General features: G+C 31.8%; 1 protein-coding gene across 2 annotated transcripts in view; it reads right to left on the bottom strand.

Moving 5' to 3' along the window:
- LOC145287914 (uncharacterized) overlaps positions 1-24,129 on the bottom strand; it is a 1,114,340-nt gene that overhangs the window by 467,617 nt on the left and 622,594 nt on the right. For both annotated transcript variants that reach the window (XM_080135863.1, XM_080135862.1), the window contains exon 5: positions 66-126. In XM_080135863.1, coding sequence (XP_079991989.1) covers positions 66-126 — 61 coding nt within the window. The remainder of the gene's footprint in view (positions 1-65; positions 127-24,129) is intronic.

The following is a 24,129-nucleotide window of genomic DNA, read 5'->3' as shown; positions in this document are numbered from 1 at the left end:
GTAATAGATGCATTGGAATACTTAAACTCACTTTTCATTTAGACAATTTAATTGAGAAAACATACCAAAGTAGGTCAACCAAAATCCTTGGAAGTTGCAGAGTGGTCCATCAGGATGCAGTCCACCCTGGAAAATAATAAAATAAACCCGATGAACAAGACATAAAAAAGGTATTTTTAACGGTTACAAAACGTGTGAGGAAAATAATTAGTCTTTAAACGCATTCAGCTTTTTATAATTTTAGTTTTTTGACACTTGAAGAATCAGAATCTCTAAGAATAGAATCTGCAAATTCATCAAGTTGACACGAAGAAAGTCTTTAAAGTATTAAAAGAATCAGAATAAGTCAAGGTAATATGAAGGAAGGTTGGAATTATGTCAGAATTGGTGGCAAAAGAGGAAAAACAATTGCTTCTTTAGTATATAATATTTTGACCGGCAGATGACAAGAAATACATAAAAAGAAAACACACTTTGAAATTATTATGATAGTGTGAATTTAATAAAAAAATTTTTTTTAAATATGCATTGAAATGAAAAAAAATCCAGAGTAATCAATATTGACACAATGTTCAATGAGCAAGATCAGAGATGTGCCACTGTACAAATCAGGCTCTCTACAGATCCAAGTTATGACAACAGAACCATTTCCAGCACCCTCAAAATGCATTGCTGGATTGCTAAAAATAACAGGGATGTGCCCAGTGTAATGAAAACAAAGTTTCCGACCACGGTTATGGTCTTTGGTGTGGTTCTAAGTGAGGGCCACATCATGCCACCTCACATCTGTGAAATTGGCTTGAAAGCCACTATCAAAGAGTACCTAGATGTGCTAAAGAGTGTGGTGATCCTCTGGTGTAATCAGGTGGCCGCTGGCAGATCCTGGGTGTGGTAGCAGAACTTGGTGCCGCCCCACAAGTCTAAAGAGACCCAGACTTGGCTTCAGAAGGACTGCTATGATTTTGTACTGTCCTCTTCCCCTTCCTGACTTGAACTCGCTGGACTACTTCGTTTGGTTATACATCATTAACATCACAAACATGACCTCTTACAATACCAAAGCAAGCCTGATTGTTGCCATCCACCGAGTATTAACCGAGCTCCCGCTTGCACTTGTGAAAAAGGCATGCTCCCATATCCGGACCTGTATCAAGGCGATGATTGAGGCTGAAGGTGGCTACATTGAATTGATGTCAGCTCCACTACATAATAAAGTTACCTGAATTGATTTTTTCAATAAAAGTTTTAAAATAAAGCGGCAGTGTTGTTTTCCTTAGAATGACACTTTTATCGTTCCAACCTGTAGATGACTCAAAACAAGAAGATATAATAAGAAGTCTTTATTTTAGATTTATTGCAAGATTTTTTTTTTAATGACTATATTCACCCATGTCAATCGAAGTAGTTGCTTGGTATTTGGTTAATTATTTTGTTGCTGGTTTTGTTTTCTGGCATATTTAATCATTTTTAGGTTATTTCATGTCCAATACAGTAATTTCAGTAAAAGTAAATTCTTTATATCTTCAAATATTTATTCATGGTGTTTGTTTGGTTGTTTTTTGTTTTAGAAGAAAATTGTTTTCGGTTTTGCAGAACATGATTGAGTTTTAAAAAGTGAGAGAAAAAAAAGCAATAACATCAATGTTTGATGATTTTTAGGCCAAGAAAACAGTATCTTCCGACAATCTGACCTATTCAAGAATTTCTCTGTATATAAATTCCTTCAGATAATTCTCATATTAAGACCCTTCTGGAAAAGTACACTGGCCTTCTGGGATTGGTGCTTCTGGTTGCAATAAATGAACAATCATGGCATACAAACCAAACTTTTTGAATGTTTCAGTTAATGGAGGACTCAAGACAAGAACATTGGCTAAATATCTAATTAAATCTATGCATCCAATCAATTGAATTCAGGCATTTTGTTCATTTTTCATCATTGTTACAAAATTTTGTTCATTTTTCATCATTGTTACAAAAAAAATAAATAAATAAAATATTGTTATCATAGGGCTTTATGTTGAATCAGAAGAGAATGTCATCCAGCAAGGTATATATATTTGACAAGGCCCATCAACTGTTTTTAAGTCATTTATGGACAAGTAACAAATCGAATATAACATTTTACTTGGATTCATACTAAACTGTATGCATAGATATCATCACCACGTTAAACAGGACAGTTTTATTTTTGATGAAAATCTTGTCATTGCACTCTAAAAAGAAATAAAAATACCTCCGTCTAGAAGTATTTCTCCTTCACCATCCAAGGTCAGAACAGATAGATACACTTTAATAAACATATGAAGGCTGAGAAAGCAATATTAAAGAAAGAGGAAAATATTTCTGGGTCCATATATTTATTTGGATTTGAACTAAACATTTAATGGTGTCTAATCTAGGCCATGTGCATGTTCTTTTCTATCGAATGGTGTGCAAATCGAAAAAGTAACAAATCAACAAATACAACGGACGCGTGATGAAAACAGTATCTCTCATTTCATTGGGTTAATAAAATCTCATTCATAAAAAAGCAAATTTTGTTGTCAAAAATTAAAGATTAATTTGTTTTTAAAACCTTATAGAACAAAATGATTAAAAAAATTAAGAAAGAAAAAGAAAAAAGTAAAAAGAGAAACGTCGGATTCTGAATTACCAATCAAATCCATAGAATTACCAAAATTCTGTCTAATTATAAGAATGTATAATTACACGTAAAATATGTTAAAGTACTGCTTTATAAATTGTGTGAAAAAATTATTTTTCAAAAAATGACAGATCTATTTCTTTAGAGAAATGAAAAACGAGCATTTAGGTTTATGGCAAATAAAAGATTTTTGTTCTTCAAAATCCTAACAAAAAAGTCAGGAAACATCAATTCCGTAACATAGAAAAAAGGGACACACACACACACACGCACACACACACTCTTATTTTGAATAAACTTCCCAAAATTTCCAATTAAAATTTTGGTGAATAAATATTTCGGGCAATGCAAACACTTAAAAATTGGCATGATTGAGAAAAATTTGGATGAAAATAGACTATGCAACAAAAACAAATTAAAGCAGTCTATATACAAAGAAAAAAAAAAAAAAACATTACATTCAATTGAGTTAGTCAATTAATGAACAAAACTATGAAAAATTGAATTTATAATTCAATTCCAAGTTTGAATTTTATTGTCATTTTTTAGTCATATAATGATCCAAGAAATATTTTAAGTCAAAATGATTAGGCTGGCGAGATTACATTGTGCAGTCTTAGTTTTAAAATTCAATAAAATATAGAGAAGTGGTTCCCACTCATCTACTAATGACGCCTCCCCCTTCACTGTCTACATACACACATTTGAACACTTCAACATATTTCTGTGACATCACTTGAAAAAGACCTCATTTTTAATTTTAAACAGAACAATTTGAATAGGAAAATGTTATGGCAAAACAAAAAACTGAAATAAATTAATTTGGAAAAAATAAATGAAAACTTTCAAACTTCAGAGAGAAAATGCAGGTTTATAACTTCGTGACTATATGGCTGTTTGAAGTGCACCCTGTTTAATTTCTGGAGCCCTCCAATTGTATCGACGAGATCAGTTTTATAAAGGCTTCGAAATTTGCATCAGCCTGTTAGATTTTTGGGTTAAAAACGATTTTCGTTAGTTGAAAAATATTGAGTCAACACCTTCCTGTAAAAACTCTACTTGCTTTTGGAAGTGAAGAGGAAATCGCATCCAACATTTGGATTCAGTCACTACAAGTATGTAAAATAAGTGAATTGTTGGACAGCACAGATACTTTTCCTTCTTTTTCATTTTTAGTGCAAAATAGCAGGTGGTCAAAAATGGAGATAGTTGCATACGTTCATCTTAAAGTTCATCTTTACCTATTTTTGCTTCCAGTAAGAATTTATGACTGAGCTATTAATCAAGCAAAAATCATGTGTTCATAACCTTAGGGTTGCGAACCTTTCATATAGAGCAATGTTTTTGTCCGTTCGACAAGTGCATTCCTGATTCAGTAGCCTTCATTAGTTATGGGAATGAATCAGCCTTTTCTGTGTTTCTTTGAATTTTTAAGTAGATCTTAAATCCCTTCCTGCTGCGAGTGGAATGGGATCAATGGAAATGATAAAGTCGTTTGAAATATTATTTTGAGTTACTTTCCTTCGTCTCTTTCCAATCAATTATACTGAAATGGCCAAAGGATGATGTGATCGGGGAAGCGGAGGCGTCACAGTTCAGAACAAAAGATCACCATTGAAAGAGCTAGAAAGACCAAAGATCGTTGTGTCCTCTCTGGCCAATAGAGGTGAGCATCACAGCATGTCTGACTAAGTTTGACACTTGACCTCAGATTAAGTATTCATTTGTGCAAGACTACACATTAATTGCCATCATCGGGACATGAAATACAGGGTCATCAATTTGTCAGTATGCTAAGTGCATGGAAATGGCCATTGTCAGATTTTTCAAGGCTTGAGACACCTAAAGCAAAATATCATTGCTATTCACTGATACTGTAAGAAACTCATGTAAAATGAAATTGCATCAGGAGATGATATTTCGTAACAAAATTTGATCAAAGAAAAATATCAGTAATCTGTGTGTGTGTGTGTGTGTGTGTGTGTGTGTGTGTGTGTGTGTGTGTGTGTGTGTGTAGATATATATGAGAGGAAGAAACACAGATTAATGATATTTTTTATCAAGGCTCTTAAAGAATACTTAAAGATGGGCACTGTCTGAGAAGTATAAACTAAGAAGCAATCAACTAGCATTTATGCAATGTTCATGACTTCCGTCATTTAAACACTCTGGATTGTCTAATGCCTGCACCAGAATTGAGTGTTTATTAGTTATTAATTCCTTTCATTCCTGCACCAATTGTTTTGTGGCCGAGAGGTAAAAGCTTAGCAAATAGAGTCAAAGGTAGCTTTGTGGCCAGGTTCAAATCTCACAACCGGAAGGAATTGTCATCCTACACTGATGCATAAAATACGAGTGTCTGTAGGTATGAAAAATGATTATTATTATTATTTATAAAATTATATATATGTGTGTGTGTGTGTGTGTATATTAATTTCTTTGTATGTGCGCTTTTACTAGAAAGAATGTTAATCTCCCTAAAAGTAAAAATGTGTTCATACGTAAGATTTCCCGAGGAAAAGAATGGAAGTTATCCTGAATTTCTAAATTTATCTCTGAGGGGCCTTCACTGGTATCCTCTTTTGATGAAATTGAAATCATATCTATAAAATTTTCTGGGGAAAACTATAGAAGTGTGCTGAATCTCTATGTGCCCTCTTACAAGAGCAATCTTTCAAAATTTCAAAGATATACTATTTTGACAAAATTTAAATCATATGTAAAAATTATCTGGGGAAGACAATGGAAGTGGTTCTGAGGTCTATTAAATTACTATGTGCCCCCCCCTCAAAGAGCTATGAAGTCAGAATTTCCTTAAAATTTAAAATATGTATATTCGATTTAAAATTTAAAATCATATGTATAAGACACTAATTCTAATAGTTTTCCAAAATTTTAGTTTCTTCCTACTATTATATATTAGGGTGTGGAACGGTGGAGGAGGGGGCTAGGCCAGTAAAAAAAATGTTAAGAAAGTAATAGAGTGTTATGCACTGTTGAGTTTTCTTGCGAGCTTAAATATAATTTTTTCAAGATGTACATTTCAGTTTGATTAAAATCATAGAAACAATTGACCGACAATTAAGATGGATGTGCAAGTATTTTCCGCCTATACACATACACGATATATTTATATATTAGTCCACTACAGATTGAGAACAACTGAATTGATTTAAGCCAAACTTGGTATGCAGATGTAAAGTTGATCTAGGTTAACTAGAAAGGTAAGATAAAGGTCAATGAATTAATATTTTATAAGTGAAGTCTAACAAAAATAGTTTATGTAAATATTAGTGATGGGACGATTCCAATATTTTTCCCAATTCCGATACAATTACCGATTCCGATTCTTTATAAATCTCTAAATATTTAACTATAAAATTGTTATTTTGTCCCGATTACTGTAAAAACACATCTTAAATGTGCATATATTTTCTCAAACGTAAAGACACACTTGTGAGGGGATAATCTAAAGATTTTAGTTTCACCGAAAGTTTAAATCAATAAATATTTATTATTTTATTAATACTACAAGCAGTGGAAGATATTTCTTAAACCAAAATCAAATAAAACAGATAATTAAAGTAATCGGTTTTGGCATTGGAAAATATGCTCAAATTTTTCCGATTCCGATACTGATACCCCAAAAATCTCCAATTTTTCCGATTTTAATTAATCGTCTCAACACTAATAAATATATAAGTAGAAGAATTTAATAAAATCTGTTGAAAAACCCTTTCGCAAGAGCTAAAACCATTTATTTTTTCAGAAAGGAAAATCAAATGAAATGATTGTCTTTAATCCGCAGTTTCAAAAGAAATACTTTCCTTCTTATTAGAGGAGAGGAGTTAGAGAAATGTGGAATCAGATTTTACTTGTAAAGTATTTAATAAAACCACAAGTATGGAGTAGATCATATGAGCATAAAAATTTTTTTAAAATAGTAAATAGAGGGAGTGGGGAAAAATGGTTTGAATCGACCATGGTTTTATAATAATGTTGAGACACAAAACATAAGCCGTCATTTAAAAGACATGCATGGATTAATGAATTATAACACATAAATGTCAATGATATTTATTTGCAAACTGGTATCCTCATCTCAATAGTTGTTGTTTCACCACGTTTCGACCAATTCATCTTCTGGCCTTCTTCAGGTTAGACGACAACTATGGAAGGCAGTAATTACTGGAGATACAGTTACAATGCTCAGTATTCCTATCCTATATCAATTAATCACCTGAAGACGGCCAGAGGATGAGTTGGCCGAAAAATGGCGAAACAACAACAACTATGAAGATGAGGATAACAGTTCACAAATAAATAAATTCACAAATTACACATCTCAAAGGATTTCAATAAAAAAAATAACATATAATATCAGTGATGTTATTGATATTTACTTTTTTTTCTATTTTAGAAATTAACATTTCCAGAAAAATATTGCACATATTTTGTAAAACATGAAACATAAAAAATGTACATTAGACAAGGATGTAGTTGCAAACAGGGATGCAACATTTGTAAATCTTTTGATGAAATTAGAATCAGCCATTATCAATGATTCTCGACTGGCCTTAGTAAGTGATGACTCACCATTACTATATATATATATATACACACCCACACATTATCTGTAAATAAACACACGTTTGAAAAAAAAGTTGTTGAATATTTTAATGTTGAAATTTAATTCTGGATAGTTTGAGTGTGACTAATGGTGATATACATATGCACAAAGAAAAGGATCACTACAACAGAAGCAGTTTTTGTGTAGATATGGATTTACAAGAAAAAAAAAAACTCAAGATGCATTCATTATGTAGTTATCAATAAAAATGTTATTTTAATGATACGCCAACTCATGGACAAAATCTCTTGATGATTGAATGCATGTAAAAACAACAGAAGAGTTGATGAGCATAGAAAGTGAGTCTTGAGTTTACTTTCAACAGCCTCATAACAATCACTTACTTTGCCCTTCAATCTTCACATCGAATGACAACGTTTCTAACTGAAAAGAATATATTTGTTTGAAGTAGCTGAGTGGTCTTGGCTACGTAATCAAATAATACAATCTAATAAATCTCCTTAATGAACAGTTGTTCATAATCAACGCTAAATCAAACCTTTGAGCTTTCAGAGTATCTTTCGCTGCCTCTCCAAGGCTGCTATGCTTGTTCGTAAAACACTATCAATAATTCCCCCCCCCCTCTTTATCTGTGCCTAAACCTAAACGTAGATTCCATGAACAAAGCTTCTTTCTTAGAACTGCACGCCTGTGGAATTGCCTTCCGTTTTCTTGCTTTCCAGCTAGTTGTCTTCAAGTCAAACTTAAACAAGTTCTTTATGAGCCGTTCCACCTAAGTTAACAAATTTACCGAATTTCCATTACTAACAATTACTATATTGTCCAGTTGTCTACTGTACACTTTTAACCCCTATCCTCGAGTGGTCTCTGGCCTTGATAAGTGGTTTTGCCTATGTAAAAACAAACAAAAAAACACCATCCAATCACATTGTGTTCCTATTTATTATATAAATAACTAAAGGGAAGAATTGTTTTCTTGAACAGTTCATGTTTTGAATGGATGGTAGGCGGTGATTTTCAATCCTCTTATATAATATTCATTCAACTCTCAATCCATCCATCTCATTAATCCTTATCCTTGAATGATTTTAGGTTATCATAAGTGGAAACTCGTTAGTAACAAAAATAATAATAATTAAAAAAAAGAAATGCAATTTCAAAGTTCTTTTTTTTTTTTTTAATTTTCTTATAAAAAGGCGCCACCATTTTTTGTTAACATTCAACCCCAGAATAACCATGTTTGATGTGAGTTCATTTCTTTCTGAAATATGTATCGCATTCTGTAAGTTGTTAAACAGGTATTGGTTAATCTAGTTTATGATGAAAGTATAATTATTGCATAGGGTGAAACAAAATTTAACACTTTTTTTTTAACTGCTTTAAGTAACTATCAAAAGTCGTAAATGTTGAAAAATCTAAATTATGTTTCTGAATTTTAGAGATAAGGATTGGTTATTCGTATTGTGTAATCGCCGGGCAACGCCAAGTAGAAAGCAGCTATCGGTTTATCTATCTATCCGATTGTTTGTCTGCCTAGCTAAGTAGATGATGGTTTGAATTGTGGGAAATCATGGATTGAGCAAATGCAGGTGCACAAAGGGTCCAAAGGATCAATGTTGTGACATATATCAAATTGGGTGACCGGTCGGCTGCACCGGAAGCTAGGTAGATAGGGCCAGGTCGGACGTGCCAAGGATTCTGGGTTGAAGAAACTAAGTTAATTTTACTGAGTCGGTTCTTAGATAGCAAAGAGATAAGATCTGCTGAACAGGCTCCCCATAAGGGGCGATGGTTTCAAGATGGAACCAGAGAATAGTGCAAGTCAAAGATCCCCATTCACTCCAGGCTGCTGTGACGAAAAACGCCTGGAGTGAATAATTATATACAACCAGCGTCTAGTGTTTGTCTTGAAAGCATCTTTGTTGACAGAACCAGCTCCCAAGAAATTGGTAAATCTCTCCAAGAGGCAGCAGAAAACAGGTATGTCATCACATTCGTCACATATGTGTATTATTCCATGTTCTGACACACACATAGATATTAACTAGATGGTCACAAGCTTGATAAAAAGAGTTAAACAAGACAGTTAAATAAAAGCAATGCACAGCTAAAGAAGTTAGAGAATGAATACACAAATAGGTCTCCTTGGTCTGTATATTAACTAAGTTCAAAATATAACCATTATTTCGAATCTTCGAACTATTGTTCTCATCTTGAGTGCAATTATTACAACGCTTCAATCGATGTAACCTTCGACCTTCTTCTTCAGGTGTATCTTGTTGAATTCAGGAATATTTCTAGCGAAATGAGGAATTTAGATGGAATTTTGAACAGAACCCTTTATTTACTTCACAAAGAGTAGCATGCTCTCTCTCATTTTCTCAGCTATGACCTGATAGAAATTCCATCGAAGTTCCCGAGTTTAACACCTGAAGAAAGTCGGAGGTTACATCAACCGAAAAATTGTGAAAATGACGCTGAAGATGAGAACAGTAGTCCGAAGATAATAATAACAGTAATAATAATAATAAAAGAAATTCAAAGTTTTGCTTCTCACAAAAGAGACCTTACTCACATTTCTCTACTCTATCAGCATTTCCAATGAAGTTTTAATCTCTGGTCCCAACTGCAAAACATTCACAGCAAAAGCTTGTAGTTTTCCTTTATTTCTCTATCTAAAACTAAATGAAACTTTCATGAACAAAATTTCTTTGTAATCTTTGCAATACAATATCACGGGATTGCTTCCCAGCTGACTACAACATGGTCGTTTTCAAGTTCAATGGTAATAAAGTCATGTTAAAACGTCAACTTAAATAATCAAATCCTGACCATCTCACTCATACCCAAATTCCTCAAAGTATTGGTCATTACCAACTGATAACCTTATTTATTCCTATCCTTGAATAGTCTTTGTGTCTTGATAGACAATGACTTATTATTAACAGGAGAAAGAGAAAGTACCTTGAGATTTCTTGTCTAAAATCTCTGTTCAATTTCAGAGTGGAAAGTTGATCCTCCAAAACTTTCAAGTTGGATAGAAAATTCACTTTCTTGTAAGAGAGACTCTCTGCAATTTGCAAATAGATTTCATCTTAATCTTTATGACAGTTTCTCTTCAAGCCATGAACATCTGTCTTTCTGAAGTAAACTTCAAGACTTGAAAACAAAAACGTAACCAATTCTCCCCATTCGATATTCGAAAGTAGGAAGCTTTGTCATCTTTGGTCATAGAATTTTATGTCAGCTTTGGAACATTTCAAAATACAAAAATAAATAAATGAATGAAAACAGAATTCAGACGCTATTCTTGAAAATGTCCAACATCTCGAACAATACATGATCTGAAAACGAATGTCGGTGTAGAGGTGGTTTACGATCACACAGCTTGTCAGAACAGTTAAAGTGCTTGAAATGATATCTGACCAGAAAATGAACAGACCATTTTGAGATGTTCATTCATTGTGGACTTCAATGTTCTGGATTAAATTTTGGAAGCTGGTCAAAATTTATGCAACCTTTGATGCCACTTTTTGTCAGACGATGTTAAAGCTGAAAAAATTTGACATCAGACAAAAAAACAAAAAAAAAACAATACAATTCTTTTGTTTTAATCTTTATTTTTATCATATCTTTTGCGAAAATATGAATATATTTATGTGTTTATTAGAAATAACTAAATGTAATCAAAACTGCATTTTAGAAAAAAGAATTATGGAAAAAATAAGATTTTTTTCAGTAATTTAATATTTATTTAAAAAAACAAAACAAAAAAAACAAACAAAATATATATATATAAGAACAAAGTTAAAGATTGTAAATTATAATGTACAAGAATTTATTATTCGACAGAAAACTCAGAAAGCAACATTAAGAATTCCTTAATCCGCAGAGTTTCAAAGAATACATTCTTTTCACCATTAGCAAAATAATTGTTATAATAAAGCAGTGATTTTGCTGATACTAGCATAAATTGAGACTGGACTATATGAAAACTAATCATATATGCATAATATATATATATATATATATATATATATATATATATATATATATATATATATATATATATATATATATATATACACACACACACTGCAAAAACAATTTTTTATATACATCAGTTTTTATAAATTAAAAATTATTTTTGACAGTAAAACCAGCATTCACACACACATCGGATATCATGGAGTATTGCAGTCACATCTGGACTAGTGCATTATACACTAGTCTCTCCCTTTTAGACAGCGTCCAAAAAAGTGTTCGTTCCAATAGGCCCTGTAAGTTCCAATCTGTTCGATCGCCAAAATATTGCATCCCTGTGCTGATTTTACAAGTACTTTAATGTACTTCGAAAAACTAATAGCACTTGTGCCCTTTAGATATATATACCTTTGACTAACTTAACAAATAGAAAATTCCCACCCCTTCACTGTTGAGGTCCCTAGGTGGCAGAAAGCCATCTATTCTAATAGTTTCTTCTGACTACTAGACATTGTGAATTCTCTCTCCATTTCCGACTTCCCTAACTATACTAACATGCAGAAGTTTAAATTTAATTTGAACAGATATCTCACTGCTCAACCCCCCACATAGTCCCCGGTGGCCATGATCCCAAAGAGTAGCCCCTTATGTCCAAGTGGCAAGGTGCCTTATTTGGGGGGAATAAGAATTAAAAAAAAAAAAATTATCTATGTTATATAGCTATTCCGCTTTTTGTTTTTGTTGACACTAAAGACTTTTTAGTCAAAGTTAATATCACTAAACAAAACATTTTATTTAGTCTGCAGAACTGGAGATAAATGAAGAATAGCACAAAGTGAAAAATGAGATTAATACAGAATTTTATCCTGTGCCACAGAAGAGGAACCGTTTAATGCTGAAATTGTTCACTTGACTAAAGGGATGGTACGCTTAGAGAAAGCCAGAATAGTATTAATAACTCATCATCCAAACTCCTTGTACAATTTTTAGATATACAAGGTCATTAGTCAAGTGGAATGAAATTATTAAGGTCAGAATATGGTTATCTCTAAATAAACCATAATATCTATGTCTTAATGAAAAGTTAAAAACTATTCGATTCACTGATAGAGTAACACTTCTCAATAAGAAATAAGGAATCTCAATTAATTGTAGACATACCAAATTATACATGCTAAAGCATGCTAATACAGGTTTATAATTCTGGAGCACCTATTTAGGCTCTGAATTTTTCTGCCTTTATTGTAATCTTATTTCCTATTTGTACAGGTTGTGTGTATAATAAATAAATAAATATAAAGAACTAGCGATTGAATAACCAACATATGTATATCCAAACACTTATGTAATCTCCTGTTTTTATTTTGTAGGTTCCACTCAAGCGTTCAAGAGATAGAGTTCTTTTATATCTGTGTGTCTGTAAGCTATTTATGTTTATTCTATGTTTGGATGTATAGTTTTTTTTTTTGTATGTGCATTTTTATGTGTGCACGTGTGTGTATGTATTTTTTTACGTAAACATAAATTATATCATTTGAAAACTGTAAAAGGAAATTTAATAAAAAGAAATCGAGTGAAATGAGTGAATATTATCAACTGCTAAAGAACGATTCTCTTATTGACTCTGAATATTGCTCTGCGTTTTATGAATGTAAATTTGCTAATCAGTTATTCTGTCAATCGACAATATGAAAGAAAACATTTGGAATCGCCAATAAAACGCCTTAAAACAGAACGTATAGATTAATAGAGTGTTTTGTATCTGAGTGAGAATGTAGAGTATCTAACAGTAGGAAAATCAAAACAATGAAATAACGATACTATGAAGATATACGTGTAAGGTAGACCTTTCGGTCGATGTTAGGGGTAGAGGTATTCGATGTGAGTGTGAGAGTAATAATTTCTTCAATTTCCTGTATTGATGACTATCTTAGAAACCGTCCAACTAGGTAAAATGTAAAAATCAAATAAAATGAATGAATATTTGCTAAAACATGCATCAAGAATTGGTCTTAATCGTTGCCAAAGCAAATTTGCATATGCAGCTTAACGAAGTAGATAAAAATCACTACTTTATTATAAAGATTTCCTGTTTTTTAATGAAGAGAAACAATCCTATAAATCACAATATTATTACATGATATTAAGGTAAATTTTTTATATTGCATTTGACAATTATTGATTTAACAAAAACTCTTTCTTTTTATGTTTATCAATCTAAACAAAGGACATTGCCACTGAGACGTAAGTGACCATACTGATAGGGACATTCTAAGTAGAGAGTTAAGCAATAAGACGTTTGTTCATATTACATTTAAATTTCTGCATGTTAGTACAGTCAGGGAAGCAGGAAACAAAGAGGGAATTCCTAAACCTAGAATTTGGAGGGAGAAACTATTAGAGTAGAAAGCTTTCAAGCATCTGGGGATTTCTACAATGAAGAGGTTTGATTTTGCTGCTTTTTGGGTTCATCAAAAGTGGATTCCTTCCTTTCTGGAATAATACTGATGTACCATTTACAAGTTTGTAGTGATCTGACTGAGAGAAATAATGTTCGATTTTTGATAGAGTGATTAAACCATCATAAAGAAAATGGTTACCCCACAATATATATATATACATATATATATATATATATATATATATATATATATATATATATATATATATGAGAGAGAAAGAGAGAGAGAGAGAGAGAGAGTGTGATAAAACAGCAATAAAGATATATTGCAGAGTTGATATGGTTTTGTTTTTTTAGGTTAAATATGATTAGAGTTCTCTTTCTTCCAACTTTAAAGGTAAAATAGATTGAATAAGATGTAATCAAATTGAACTAGTCTCCACTGATGGGAATAATTACTCTCCTAAAAAAAAAAAAAAAAGAAAGAAAGAAAAATTCAGGTAGGGAAAATTGCAGATTGGTTAATCATAATAATAATAATAATAATAATAATAATAATAATAATAATTAATAACAATGAAAAAAAAAATAATAATCGAGAGGGTTCAGATGTTGAACGCGAAGACTGGGTTTGTGCGTTCATTCTTTTTGTGGAATGTTATCCTCATCTTCATATTTGTTGTTTCACCACGTTCTGACCAACTCATCCTCTGGCCTTCTTCAAGTGATTAACTACGACGAGATAGAAATGCTGAGTCTTGTAACTTCTCCTCTGTAATTACTGCTTTCCATAGTTGTTGTGGTCTCACCACGTTTTGGCCAACTAATCCTCTGGCCTTCTTGGGTAGGATTGAAACTGCTATCTTCAGGGCAATACTCACCCAGAACCGTAGAGGATGAGTTCGCCGAAAGGTAATGTAACAACAACAATTATGAAGATGAGGATAACAGTCCGCAAAAAGAATGAACACACAAATTATGAAGCTTCATTTCAACAGATTCCAAAAATAAAAAAAAAACAAATATAATGAAGATGGCATAATTGACCAAGTTGAAAAAAGCCAAGAAAAAGATTATCCTATTTTCTTTTTCTATTTTATATTTATTAAACCCCATTCCCGCATTTCGGTGGTAGAAGTATTCTTACAAAAATCTGTAGCATTATTACTGAAATCTTTTCAACTCCATCTTAAAAAATGCTTCTGTTTTCTTTGTCGGCTTTACTTTATTTTTGTATATTTCTATGTCAGCTTTTCCTCACCTTTTATCTCGAACAATCATGGTACGCAGAGGAGATAAAGAAATCTCTTTTTTTATGCATTCATGTAAGAAGATCATACAAAATCTAAAAACAAAACTAAGTTTTCCCTGGGCACAGGGGAAAAAAGTGAAGATTTTATTCATTAATCTGGTTCATTTAGATTCTGTCCAAAGTTTAGCGCTCACATTCTGTGTTAAAATAAGTTTGTATATTTCTTATACACGCCCGTGCATTTTCATAAGAGACTTTATCTTTCAAATTGTGTTGCTAAGTCACTTAAGTTTGAAATAGTATTTTCTTCGGGCTGTCTTACATGAGTTTGAAATAGCATTTTCATTGGTCTGTCTTACATAAGTTGGAAATAGCATTTTCATTGGTCTGTCTTACATAAGTTGGAAATAGCATTTTCATTGGTCTGTCTTACATAAGTTGGAAATAGCATTTTCATTGGTCTGTCTTACATAAGTTGGAAATAGCATTTTCATTGGTCTGTCTTACATAAGTTGGAAATAGCATTTTCATTGGTCTGTCTTACATAAGTTGGAAATAGCATTTTCATTGGTCTGTCTTACATAAGTTGGAAATAGCATTTTCATTGGTCTGTCTTACATAAGTTGGAAATAGCATTTTCATTGGTCTGTCTTACATAAGTTGGAAATAGCATTTTCATTGGTCTGTCTTACATAAGTTGGAAATAGCATTTTCATTGGTCTGTCTTACATAAGTTGGAAATAGCATTTTTATATATGTCTATGCATCTATATAAGAGGTGCTGTATTACTTAACTCTAAAATAGCATTTTCACAGACCGAATGTACACATGCTAATATTTTGTTCTTGTTAACACAACATTTTCATCAGAATTTTTTGGGGAAAATTACCCAATGTTAATCTCAAAGCTAGTATTAAAAATAAAATGACCAGCCTCTGATATCGACTATGAGTACGAGTCCATTAAAGTCAAACTAAAAGTGCTTTAATAATTCGAGTTTTAATTTACAGTTGTTCATCTTTCTCTTCAGAACCAAGATAAATGAATAGTGATTGTTACTAAACAAAACCTGAGGCAACAATAGAGAATAAAACATTATATATAAAAAAAGGACATGCTCTTATTTTAGGATAAATCTGCATGAACTGATTCTGAAAACAGCATGGCTTTGTAGCTCTGCCAATTGGAAGGCATAACTGCTCCAATGAATGGAGTAGCATAGATTATTATGATGGTTTGGCGTGCTCTCTATATAATTGGACATTAGATAAAACATAGTTGCGTCATTAATTGATGGATGACATTAACAAATCTGCATAAATTTTAAGCACGGCTTTGGATTTGCTATCCCACTATGCTAGACTTAAAAATTTTTGAAAGGTTTGATTCTGGCCTTCCACAAGTAATTTGCATTTAATAAAAAGATTTTTACCAAGACAAAAAGCTACTCCAAGACAAGAGTTAAAAAGATGAAATGGATCATCAGTTGAAATGATGGAAGAATATTTTGAGAGGATTGAAATTGATTGACATATGAAATGAACAAAAGTGGATTACTCATGAGAACGGTTTATGATAAGTATTTATGATATTGAATTTGAAGCTGGCAAGTAGCAATGTGTTCCAAAGATGGCGATTTCTTTGAAAGAAACTCTTTGCAGAAATTACTCTCTACTCAGAAAGTTATTTACAGTTGTGATAAAAAGACGAGTTCTTGTTGTAAATGTCTTACAAAAAGAAAACAGATTAGAGCTCAGTTAAGCATCTTTCATGGAAAAAACGATAGAGTAGAAGATTGAAAAATGTTTCTAAAGAAAACAGAAGATATTGTCTGCGACACGTTGAATTTTGAAATCGATTTTGTATCCTTTGTTACTTTTCGACCTTGTTTCATACATGGGAAGTCATACATATCTCATTAGTTGCTTGTTCCTACGCCCGTCCCTCTTGTGATCCTGCACAACTGAGAAAACGCTGTCTGCAAACAAGTTCGTTTATACCCAGAAAAAAACCAGGTTGAGACAAACGGTTGAAGAAAAGAATTTTAATCACCTTGTTTTTGTTAAAAAACTAATGACATAGAAAGACAGCAAGAAGTCAATAATTACTGTTTAATCATATCTTACCAGACCATTTCTAAAGCAACATGTAAGCACCACTAGTTTCCAATGAAACTGACTTGTAGTGGTCATCTTTATATATATATATACTAGCAGGGGTACTCGGCATTGCCCGGGTGTGGAGAGGTGTGGCGGGTTAAAATAACAGTAGGAAGTCTGGGTGGAGAGAGGTGTTAAAAAAAAGTGGTAGTAGCTGGGGGGGGGAGCAAAACAGTAGGCAGACTGAGTAGAGAGAGGGGGAAAGAGGTAAAAAAAGAATGGCGGTAGCGGGGGGGGGGTACCCGGCGTTTGAACATGGTGTACTGAGGAATCCCAGGTAAATATATACTGATGTATACAGATTTATTCATTTATTTAATAAGGATGATACATCAATTATGGGTGTAGGATAAGTAAAACTCTTTATATCATGGTATTTCAAAGCCTAATGCTTCTCATTAGAAGAGGAGAGAAGGGTAACATGATATAAAGAGTTTTACTTATCCTACATCCCTAATTGATGTATCATCCTTATTGAATAAATGAATAAGTCTGTATACATCAATATATATTTTTATATTGTCCTTTTCTTATTTTACTGGTATTCTGTATTAGCCCCAAAACAATTTGTTGAGCTTTGCATTATCCCAATAAGTCTTATTTTAAAGAATTAATCTTATTCTTATAACTCCCCCATATATATATATATATATATATATATATATATATATATATATTGGTACGAAGATTAAAATATTCTTTATTTCGCTTACCATTTAATGTTGATACTTGTTTGCATTTTGGGCATTTTTCATTATCACTTGAAAAACGTCATGTTCCTGGGGTATTATTTTTTGTTAAATCAAATTCTTCAAGTCATAAATGAAGTAGTGATATTAATAGACTAAACAGACTTTCTAATAACAGTCAGACTTAAACGTCATATCCAGCAGATGTTGAAACTTTCCATAATAAATTAGTCTAATCCGTTCAGCCTTCATGACTAAAGTTAAATATACCTAGCTTAAAATTAGAAAAGTCTCCAGTTCCATCAAATTGGGAGGAGGAGGTGATTCACAAAGTTTGTCTTGAGAGCAAACTTTTCAGAATTTGATCATCTTATTATTTATGCGAAATTCTGATAGAAAAACATGCAGTCGATTGATAGCTCTCATGCTGAAGTATGGTCATATCCAGCTTGAACAGCACTGCAATGTCTCTGACTGACAACACCAACTGGTCCAGAGATAAGCGGATGTAAAATGTCAAGATATTGAAAGCCAGAGTTACATAAGCAGTTTTCAATCTCCTTTACAAAGTGAGCTTTATACCAGAGCACTAACCCTGATAGTTCTGTTTCATCTGATATGTAGGGTGTTTGGAAATTCTATGGCGTAACTTTTGTATTATGTTCTATATGTATAAATAATAATAAAAAAAAAAGAAATATCCCCTAAAGATAGGTCTAGAAATGTATGGTCTTCGAGTGATGGAGCACAGAAACAAATACTAATCGACATTCTCAATTGTAAACATCTTATATGTACAATTCATGCGATGGTGCTCTTTTACTTCTACATATACATTAGCATTGTGACAGGTTGAATAAACATTAGATAAACATTAGCCTTGTGACAGGTTGAATAAACATTAGATATACATTAGCCTTGTGACAGGTTGAATAAACATTAGATAAACATTAGCCTTGTGACAGGTTGAATAAACATTAGATAAACATTAGCCTTGTGACAGGTTGAATAAGCCTGGGTCTGGTGCTGCTATATACACCAACAAAATTACAAAAAAAAAAAAAAAAAATGACACCAAACAAAAAGAAAAGTTGTGGGGCTCAGAAGAAAGATTGGAATTTCATGATTGGCAGATGCTCCTCTTATTTCAGGGGGCAAAATACAACAGAGTAAATGCAGGTAAATAAATACAATCAGCACAAACCAAAGACCCCACAAAGGATGACATTAACTTCTAAATAAATTAGACAAGGAATGAAGTTCTTTTTTACAAAAGCAAATCTCACACAGACTCTCCTTTACATATGTAAAATGTAATCCCTATATGAAAATAAAAAACAAAATGAAACTGTGGCATGAACACACAGCGGGTTTAACCAGCTTCCTTCGAAGGAGGAAGTTTCATGGAAGTATGAAATTTACAAGCAGTCCCCAGTTGCATGTATATTCCTGTCAGGGAAGATGATAATGTTAGGTTTTTGCAGAGAGGTGTTGACGTCCTCCTACATCCAGCGCCCTGTATTCCCAAATTGGCCACCCATCTGGTACTGACCAGATTCAACATTGCTTAACTTCGGTTATCTAGCAAGAATCGATGTGTCAACGTGATTATGCCATATATAATCATAATCCCATTATGCACACACACAATAATCCATAATCTTAATATGAATCTACAGATTAAATTCAATTCATCAGGTAAATCCCAAAACTCTCATTGCAAATTTCACAACTATTTATGACTTCTAATTTATTTTTTAAATTTACTTCTTTAATATGATTTTTTGATAAAGTGATATTTGTCGACTGATTAAGCAAATTGTTTAAAAACATGTTTCTCTTAGAAAATAAATAAAGTTAAGTACATTTACTTAGTGAAATCTTTTTCAAAATTAAATTTAAATAAAATAGTAATAAAGTTACAAACATGCAGAAAAAATACAATAAAAATAATAATATTGCATTATTACAGAGAATAAGAATAGATTTTAAAATAAAATAAAATAGAATCCTAGATCCATTTCAATGTCTGTGAACCTTCTCCCATTTACAACAGCCTCCATATGCACGTTTGAATTAAAGTGAAACACATATCTGAAGAACGAAAATGTTCCCGAAATATACCATATGCAAGTAAGAGCACAATACAATGTCAGACAAAAGTATAAAAAACAACATACATACTGTATTGGTTTCTATGAATTACCTTTATATACACACACGACAATGTTTCCAGCAAACTATATTAACCTCTTACCTTTTTTCTTAGAATTCTCAATAAATTCACTGAAAGCAATTTTTAAAAATTCATTATGCACCTGAAGACGACTCATGGTAGTTGAAAAAACTTGTCATTATGGCGAATATATATATATATATATATATATATATATATATATATATATATATATATATATATATATATAGAGAGAGAGAGAGAGAGAGAGAGAGAGAGAGTTTAAAGAAGCTTTGAATAAAAAAAATGCAAAAATAAAAATAAAGAATGAAGTTTAAATTCCCGGAAGGAAAAATATTTTAACTTTAACCTATCGCAGACTTAACACCTACATAATCCGACTTCAAAAATGTTTATAATGACAAAACATAACTCATTTATATAAGAAAAAAAAGAAAAGAAAAAAGGCCTTTACTAAAACTGTTGAATAGAAAGACTTAGCATTTGTATAAGCCGATTTTGCAAAAGTCTTCAATTTTAAAACAGAATTTAACTACATGATGAAAAGAGAAAACCTTAACTAAAATTTTGTAATTAGAAAACGGGGATCATCATATATATACAGAACATATAAAATATTAACACCGATCCCTACATTACTGCTATTCTTAAAACCTAATAAGCAAAATAAAAAAAAATTCCAGACCCATTTTAATTACGGCAGAACTATTCTGGTTTACAATAGTTCATCACATGAACACAAGTCGAACACATTGAAATAGTATACAATAAGGAACTTTCATCAGATCAGGCTGATACAATAAAAAAACTGAAATATATTTGTATCTAGGTGAAAATGTAGAGTATCTAGCAGACAATGGGGAGATCAAAACAATGAAATAACGATACTATGAAGATATGCGTGTAAGGAAGAAGACCTTTCGGTGGATGTTAAGGGTAGAGGTATTCGATGTGAGGAGGAGGTGAAACCCATTTTGGTGTTTTAATAAAAGATGAAGATGCATAGGCAGTTCCATCGTTATGTCTTAATTTATTTCAGTTTGCGTCGATCTGTTACACTTCTGCATCATATTGCCTTCTATAAATTACCTTCATATACACATTAAAGAATGCTTCAAGAAAACTACATTAACCTTTGATTTTTAAAAATTTATTACTTGCCCTTCATCCTTTAGGTGAACAGAAATAAAGCTACATAGATCCATCCCCCCAAAGAACTACTTATCTTATTTGAACTACTCATTGACAATAACATAAAAAATTACTAATGTTTGTATCCATCATTTTCTGAGCTGGAGTTCACCAGAATCCCCTTCGTTTCATTCGATATAATAATATAGTTTTCTTTCTTCACCAACCCTGATCTACCTGTCCTGGCATTAACTTTAATTTTGTTATTAACAGGAATTTCCAGGAGGTGAAACCCATTTAATACAAGATCGGTATATTTGCATTTAGAAATGATCAAAAACACTTTTCCCACTGTCCAAGTACAGTGGTTACTCGGCTGGGTTATAAACATGGCTGATTACCTATCGCCATCACCTTTCTAGCATTGATGTCAGATGCATTACGTTAATTGCAATATTCGTATTCGTAACAATAGATGTTCGAAGGTGACCCTACAATTTATAAACTCCTAAGCGTTAGGTATGGATGTGATAAGCCGATTAATTGGATTCAGCTTTCCAAGATGGCTGTCGAAATTGAAGACGAAAATGTCATATTGAATGTCATATGACCACTTTCACGAGGATTTTGGATTGCTCAGTCACTAGAATTCCATCCTCAGATTTTTAAGGGATCGGTGATCTCACCCTCTGTACAGCATAGCAGTTCGTACATTGTTGATAATTCTTTTTAGTATTTTGGAGAAAATGCTACAAAATATTTTAAAATTGCCCACAGAGATAAAATGAGATTTTTTTAATACTAAATCTCATGAACTGTTTCTTATAAAATCCCAAACACAATTGATTCGATACTGAAACTGAATTGATTCAATATTAATTTATAAAAATAGAAAAATAAGAACCCCAAAAGGAAAAGTTGTATTGTTTTTGCGTTATAAGTAAACATTTCATTGTTAAATGGATTTTAAGGACTAAAATTCGCTTATTATTTACTTAAAAAGCTGCATTTAGCAAAAGAAAACAAACGAACAAGATTCAATTTTTACGAAAATTGAACTTTATTCAATAAAAAAAAAAATGATGTAAAATTATGTATATTTAAAACAGGGTACAAACAAATACTGCGAAAACTAAATAGGATTTAGAGAATAAACAACAATAATTACTAAAACAAATTAAAAACGATGATTAAAACTGAAAATGGACGATAAATTACAAAAAAAAAAATAATAATTTAACTTCAAACAAAGAATTAAAATAAAAAGTTACCACTACAGAAATATTTCTTTTTAAATCAAGCTCATAGAAAAATCTGTTGGATAATTTAGTTAATAATTAGTTTCTAAATAATAGTCTTATCATTTCAAAATGGTCAGTATTGTGCTTAAGTACGAAAACTGATTAATTAATGAATTTTGTAAGTGCTATAAAAATTATTTATGCAAAACATACAAACCTATTTAGAAATAAATTTATAAACACAGTTTAGTTTACACATGATAGAATTTTTTTATGCAAATATGTTTGTTTCTGGACATAATACTTTTGAACAATGATAAACATTACTTTTTTAAAATGCTATTATACGAAAATACTTAATGATAGAAATTATAAACTAGGAACACTTTTCATAGACATAAAAATAATAATCAATATTTCTTTTTAGATCTTATACGTTTAAAAGAAAAAGAATTCAACATAATGTTTACTGTATTATATAAAATAAAAGATTGTAAAAAAATATAATTTAAAAATTATTTGGAAACGTGAAGTAATAATTAAATACCCTTAAAAAATGTAAAAACTAAGTATTTTCCTAGCAAAAAATTCCCCCTTTTAATTGCACAAACAAAAAATAATACTTTATCTTTCAGAAAAGAAAATATATTCACTTTTGAACAAGTTTTATCCATCCTTTGGGAATTTCTTTGAGAATAACAGTTATTTATGGCCTAATACCTTATTCAGTGACGTAAGCAGGTCACGTGACTAGTGCAATTGCCTTATATTTACGAAGGTCATGTCCAATGTAACCAGGTTAGTCATTGATTGAGCAAATAGAGGAACGCTCAGTGAGAAGAGGAGTTGGATGAAAGACAAATGGTGGTTGTCCCCCACTGGGGCTCATGCCCTCTGGATGGAACATTATAATTAATACATTTCCAATCGTGAGCAACCATATAGATAAATCTAAATGTTTACAACTTGTTTTTTGTACATTTTTTCTACCACTTGTAAATTGTAAGTTTGCACTGTCTACTTATGACGAAAGGAAACAATAATATGAACTTGTTTATGTAAAAATCAATATTTTCGCACCAACGCATCATCTCAGACTGCACATACATATACGCACAGAGAATATAGTGACACAGAACACACAAACAGGCGGAAAGTGACATGCATACAATTATCCCGAACCAGCCACTAGACGACGAAAACCCCAACTATAACCTCATTTACAATTTCATTGAAGAGTATTTGAAATAACAAACAGAATCCGACATATTGCGATGATGCCAACCAAAATGAGAACAGACCAATTGTAAATGAATAATTTCACAACATCAAGAAAATGTAACAAGTTTTATGCATATTTATAATCTAAAACAAAAGATTAGGATTTATTTTCGCTTTATCTGTGGTAGATTATGAATGAATGTGTGAGATGAAGGAACATAGTAAGCTACTCATTTTCTTTCTTCATTTCACTTTTTCTTCTTTTCCTTCTTTCATAGCGATTTGGTGGTCGACTTATACATTAAGATGTGATTCAGACGAATGCTAAAAAGCAAACGGCTTGAATTGCTATCTTTTTTCTTTCCCCAATGCGTTAGGATTCAATTTATTCATCACTTCAAAAGCAAATAGTTTTCATAAGAACGTGCTAACTCAAAATATTTTCCAACCAATAAAAATCGTTTCAAGCTTCAAGGTAACAAGTCTATGTCAGATAAATAGACTGATGCGAACTTAGGAAATCCTATAAGACAGTGACTTGGTCAACTAAAATCAAAGTCCTTTGATGTGCTTTCACTTTTAACATCAACGAAGCCCATCCTAGAAGACTGGAGT

This window comes from Euprymna scolopes, chromosome 11 (genome assembly GCF_053919585.1).
Source record: "Euprymna scolopes isolate OS-2025 chromosome 11, ASM5391958v1, whole genome shotgun sequence".
In the NCBI taxonomy this organism is placed as follows: domain Eukaryota; kingdom Metazoa; phylum Mollusca; class Cephalopoda; order Sepiida; family Sepiolidae; genus Euprymna; species Euprymna scolopes.
Note: the sequence above shows the minus strand (reverse complement) of the source record. Positions and strands in the feature narration are given on the sequence as shown.